Source organism: Episyrphus balteatus, chromosome X (genome assembly GCF_945859705.1).
Source record: "Episyrphus balteatus chromosome X, idEpiBalt1.1, whole genome shotgun sequence".
Lineage (NCBI taxonomy): Eukaryota > Metazoa > Arthropoda > Insecta > Diptera > Syrphidae > Episyrphus > Episyrphus balteatus.
The window spans coordinates 1,932,863-1,938,073 of record NC_079138.1 but is presented as its reverse complement, the minus strand read 5'-3'; the positions used below and the strand labels follow the sequence as shown (position 1 = coordinate 1,938,073).

Here is a 5,211-nt window from a genome sequence, read left to right as displayed (position 1 = left end):
CGGAAATTATCTTGATGTATGTACGTAGTACCTATGTATACAATTGACATTATTCATATTATTATTCAACTTGATGAATACCATACAAAAACCTATGAAATATTAAAAAAAAAAAAAACAGCAAATTAGGGGAATTTGAGCACCAAAAAAAGTAGGTATATGCAATTTAGAAAAAAAAACTAATCTTTTTTTGAAAAAAAAAATAGAATAAGGAAAGTTTGATTTTCAAAAGAAATTAAATTTTGTTTGAATTCAAGAATTCGTTTTTTTTTTAAGTGATAAGGACAACATCTTATAAATCGATGCCTACACGAAAAAAAAAATGCGGTACAGATTGGAATTTTATCTTAAAGGCCAAATCATGTGGCGCCAAGTCCAACTTAAGACAAAATCTACAATAGCTTATTTGAAAGGTGATGCCTTGAAATTGAACACTAAGAAAGGATTTTTAAAAATAGGACTTAAATGACGTCGTAGGAGGTTGATTTTTTGTATCGATAGATAAATTTGTAAAAAGATTGGCAGAAGTGTTAAAAAATTCAAAAAAAAAAATTAAATAGTTGCTGTGATAAAAATCGGGTTTATTTTCTAAGGCATAGTTTTCAAAAAATTTATTTTCGAAAAACAGCTCTTTTTTAGGAGTATTTTTGAGTGGTTCCTTATTTTTAGGAATTTTCGAAAAATCTCAATCTTATAAGACTTAAAGGTGAGAATGAATTCTTTAATAACACTGGTCAACAAGGTTTTTGCTACAACAACCAAAATATATTTTTCTAGTAGTTTTTGATGTGCTGAACTCGAATCTGAAGTCAAAAAATTGTTATTGGCCTCCGTTTTTGAAATATTACCGTTAGAAAATGTCAAAAAACGTAATTTTGGCTGTTTTCGAGGTTATGTTTTTATGTGGGGTAGTTCATTATGAACTAATTTGTAACGGTGCCTATAAGAACTGGTTTTATTCTTTCAAAAAATGTTTAAATCTTTCCGATACCTCTTTTACTGTCCGAAATATTTAAAATTTAAGTAGCGGTCTTTGAATCAGAAACAACACAGGCCAACCAAATTAAACTTTTTTTGCCACAAGAATCAAAATATACTTTTCTGAAGGTTTTTGGGTTGCTGAACTCGAATCCGCAATCAGAAAAATTCTATTTGCCTTCGTTCTTGGAATATTACCGTTATAAAATGCAAAAAAAGGTTTTTTTTTATAACGGTAATATTTCAAGAACGAAGGCCAATCAAATTTTTCTGACTTCAGATTCGGATTCAGCACCCCAAAAAATACTAGAAAAGTATATTTTGCTTCTTGTGGCAAAAAAAAAAAGTCAAATTTTGTTGACCAGTGTAATTTTGGTAACGGGAAAAACTAATTTATTTGCCTTAAATTTTTTGATCTTTTTTTATTTATATTTTCTTATTTCTTACATTTCACATTCAAAAAATTGCAGCTCTTTTTGTAGTTTCCAGATGGTAAAAAGTTTAAAGTAGATTGTCATGTAAAAAAAACTCATGTTTTTCTAAAGCACACAACCTGTTTCGTCCGTTTAGCAAATTTAGAGACAACCACTTTTTACCGACTTCCAAAAAGGAGGAGTTATTCAATTCACCTGGTATTTTGTTGTTTTTTTTTTATGTTTGTTACCTCATAACTTTGGACTGAGTGAACCAATTTTGATAATTCTTTTTGTATTGGAAAGCTGGTGGCTCCATCAGTTCAGTTAAAGAAACTATAGAAACTATTAGAAAAAACATAAAACCCAGTTTTGATCCATGGAATTCGGTTTTGTTTTTTGATAAAAAAGATTATTTCCCAATATTTTTTTAGAAAATTGGCTCTACTTTATAAACGGGAGGGGGAATGTGGAATAGACCCCCTTTCCATACAATTTTTTACTTGACTCCACTTTCGACTACAGATTACACGCTCTACCTTCGCATCTTAAAATAGCTTTTTTTTCGATAAATATGCAGCTGTTCCATATATGCTTCAATTATTTAGGTAATCTCTAAAATAAAAGTTTACTGAGGTTTTTTTTTGGTCATACATAAAATGCATAAAACAATTTATTTATATACATATACACATAATAATTTATTACATAAATTTTGTTTGACTTATTCTAATACAACATCGAGCAAAAACTGAAATTCAATATATTCGCCATTCGCTATTCGAAGTTGAATTTTATCCTTATGTTTTATTTGAACAATAAAACCATTCATTTTTATCAAATTATAGTACACATTTTTACCAACATCAACAAGTTGCGGTAGAACGTGAACGTCCTCAGAGACTAAAATATAAAATTCAGTTTTTTTCACTCCCTCTTCACAAATTTGTATATAATTTGAAGTCTTATTATTGCCAATTATATTAAATCCGTATTTAAGGTAAAACTGTTGAGCATCATCTGTGACCATTCTCCACTTTGATATGCGAAATAAACCTGTATAAGGCGTTAAGAGGAAGGGAATTTGAACCATTTTCATGTTTGAACGATTGAACTATACGTAAAAATATATAATTAACTTTTTTATAATGATTATAAATTAGTGATTACCATTAAATGCATTTTGATGACTGATGCCGGAACCGGAACACAAGTGCAACTATAAAATAAAACAAAATTCAAATATGTATAAGAAAATAATTGATATATGAATTTGAAGGGAAATAAAATATGATCAATGTAATGTGATCAAAATATATTAGAACTTCTTTTTTTGAGTTTGTAATAAATTTAGTAAAAAGTAGCTAAGTACTATATTCTATATTGTGGTAACCTACTTTGGTAATAACTCAAAATAAAAATACATCCTTTTGGTCCGTATGCATACAAAATAGTTAAAATACTCGAAAAAGGAGATCAATATGTATAAATTGTATGTATGTATTATATGTATGATTGACCTTGCGCACACAGAGGCACTGTCAGTTTTTATTTCATGGCTCGATAGGGGTATATTAAAAAGGCTTAAACCCAATTTCTCACCACCTGATCATTCTTTTTAGCGGAGTTATTCACAAAAATGCATTTTTTTTTGGATATTTTACTTCTAAGTTAATATCTTTGCTCCAGATTGTTGTAGACCAAAAAATAAACATACATTCTTTTCCTTATAGTATTTTCTATCGTTGTATGTAATTTCATTGTATTTGAGTGAGTAAATACAAAATGGCAGCCATTTAAAGTCAAATTCTTCTTGTTAAAAACACACATTTTTGTAATTATTTCGAAAAAAGTTTAAATTATGATTGACATTTTTCTAACTTATTTTGTAGCCCTGTTCATGTTTTGCATTTTAAAGAAAAAATCAGCTCTTTATCACCAAAGATGGCCGAATAATTGATAAATGAACGCATACAAAACCGGTGCAAAAACACCCAAAAATATCGTTTTTTGGGAATAACTCGGCTTCAGGATGTCCTACAGCAAAAAATACAGCTTTTAATTGTTCGTCACAACATTTTCTATCGATTTAATGCTAATTTAATTTGTTGAAACAAATAAAAAATAAGTAATATTAAGTCAAAGTCGTTTTTTTTGTTTAGCAAACTCTTGCCTTATTATGTTGTAAACGGTGCAAGTATTGGCTAAAAAAATAAAACACTGTGGTAGTCCTTTAAATTATCTACAATTAAAAAAAAAATTTAGCTCTCTACGACCCACACGAGCCGAGAAATTAGTTTTTAAAAAAAGTTCCAAATGACCAACGAAACACATGAGACTTGTAACAAGAAACAATGAAAACAACCCCTCTCACTGAGAACTTTTAAACAAGGGAAATTTTTTTAAATTTTCTTACGGAATGATGCTTTCTTAAAATTATAATAACTCGGCTCGTGTGGGTCGTAGAGAGCTAATTTTTTTTTTAAATTGTAGATAATTTAAGGGACTAGCCAATACTTGCATCGTTTACAAAATAATAAGGCAAGAGTTTGCTAAACAAAAAAACGACTTTGACTTAATATTACTTATTTTTTATTTGTTTCAACAAATATAATGTGCATTAAATCGATAGAAAATGTTGTGACAAACAATCAAAAGCTTTATTTTTTGCTGTAGGACATCCTGAAGCCGAGTTATTCCCAAAAAACGATATTTTTGGGTGTTTTTGCACCGGTTTTTGCATGGCCATCTTTGGTGATAAATGGGCTCATTTTTTCTTTAAAATGCATGGCTGCCATTTTGTATTTACTCACTCAAATACAATGAAATTACAAACAACGATAGAAAATACTATAAGGAAGAGAATGTATGTTTATTTTTTAGTCTACGACAATCTGGAGCAAAGATATTAGCTTAGAAGTAAAATATCCAAAAAAAAATGCATTTTTGTCAATAATTCCGCTAAAAAGAATGATCAGGTGGTGAGAAATTGGGTTTAAGCCTTTTTAATAAACCCCTATCGATCCATGAAATAAAAACTGACAGTGCCTCTCTGCGCAAGGTGAGGCCCTTTTTTCCGACGCTTTGAATGGAGTATATGGAATTCCGGGTAAATAATAAATAAATTAATAAAAAAGATCTCTTGATACAGAAGTTAAACACGGAACATAGTCTAGTCATATATAGACAAGAATTAAAGAAATCGCATTATTTTTTAAACTTTAACACATTTGGACAAAGAGTGACACAGAGGGATTATTTTTTTTTTTTTTTTTTTTTTTTTTGTCAAGAATAACAAGAAAAGGCTTAAATAAACATGTTCGTATGTATAGGTATACACTTTGTGCTTTTCTATTCGGTCCTTTTAAACATATGTCTTAGAATACTATATTTATTAAAAATGCCAGGTAGGTAGGTACCTAATAGGTAAACACAATCAATTTTTAAAAGAAATCTTTAAAATAATAATTTTAAAAAAATACAGTTAGAGTAAAAATGAATTCAAGAATAATATTCGTAGTAGAGAAACTACCTACGTTCTAAGTGTTTTCGAATAGACCGAGCTTTTTATACTAACTTCCTGTAAAAAAACTTAAAATTTTATAGTCAACTTCCCACCACAAATAGTTGAGATTTCATCTCTTAATTCTCACCACAAAAAAAAATAAAAAAGCTGGAATAAAATAAATTCTCTTCACTATATCTCAAATAGTAATCTGATGCATGCGTATCTAATTTGAATGTCTAAAAAGATACATATTTTTTTCTTCTGTATATGTGTTAAGGAATAATCAATATTGGTCAATCTCATATTTTCCAT

At 28.8% G+C, this 5,211-nt stretch overlaps 1 protein-coding gene across 1 annotated transcript; it reads right to left on the bottom strand.

Moving 5' to 3' along the window:
- Window positions 1-2,087: 2,087 nt before the first annotated feature.
- Window positions 2,088-4,944, bottom strand: LOC129920495 (uncharacterized). Its single transcript, XM_056001755.1, has 3 exons — window positions 4,928-4,944; window positions 2,562-2,610; window positions 2,088-2,505 (listed from the first exon to the last, which is right to left on the bottom strand). The coding sequence occupies exons 2-3, from the start codon at window positions 2,571-2,573 to the stop codon at window positions 2,116-2,118; spliced, it is 402 nt and encodes a 133-aa protein (XP_055857730.1). The 5' UTR covers window positions 2,574-2,610; window positions 4,928-4,944; the 3' UTR covers window positions 2,088-2,115.
- Between the last annotated feature and the right edge of the window lie 267 nt (window positions 4,945-5,211).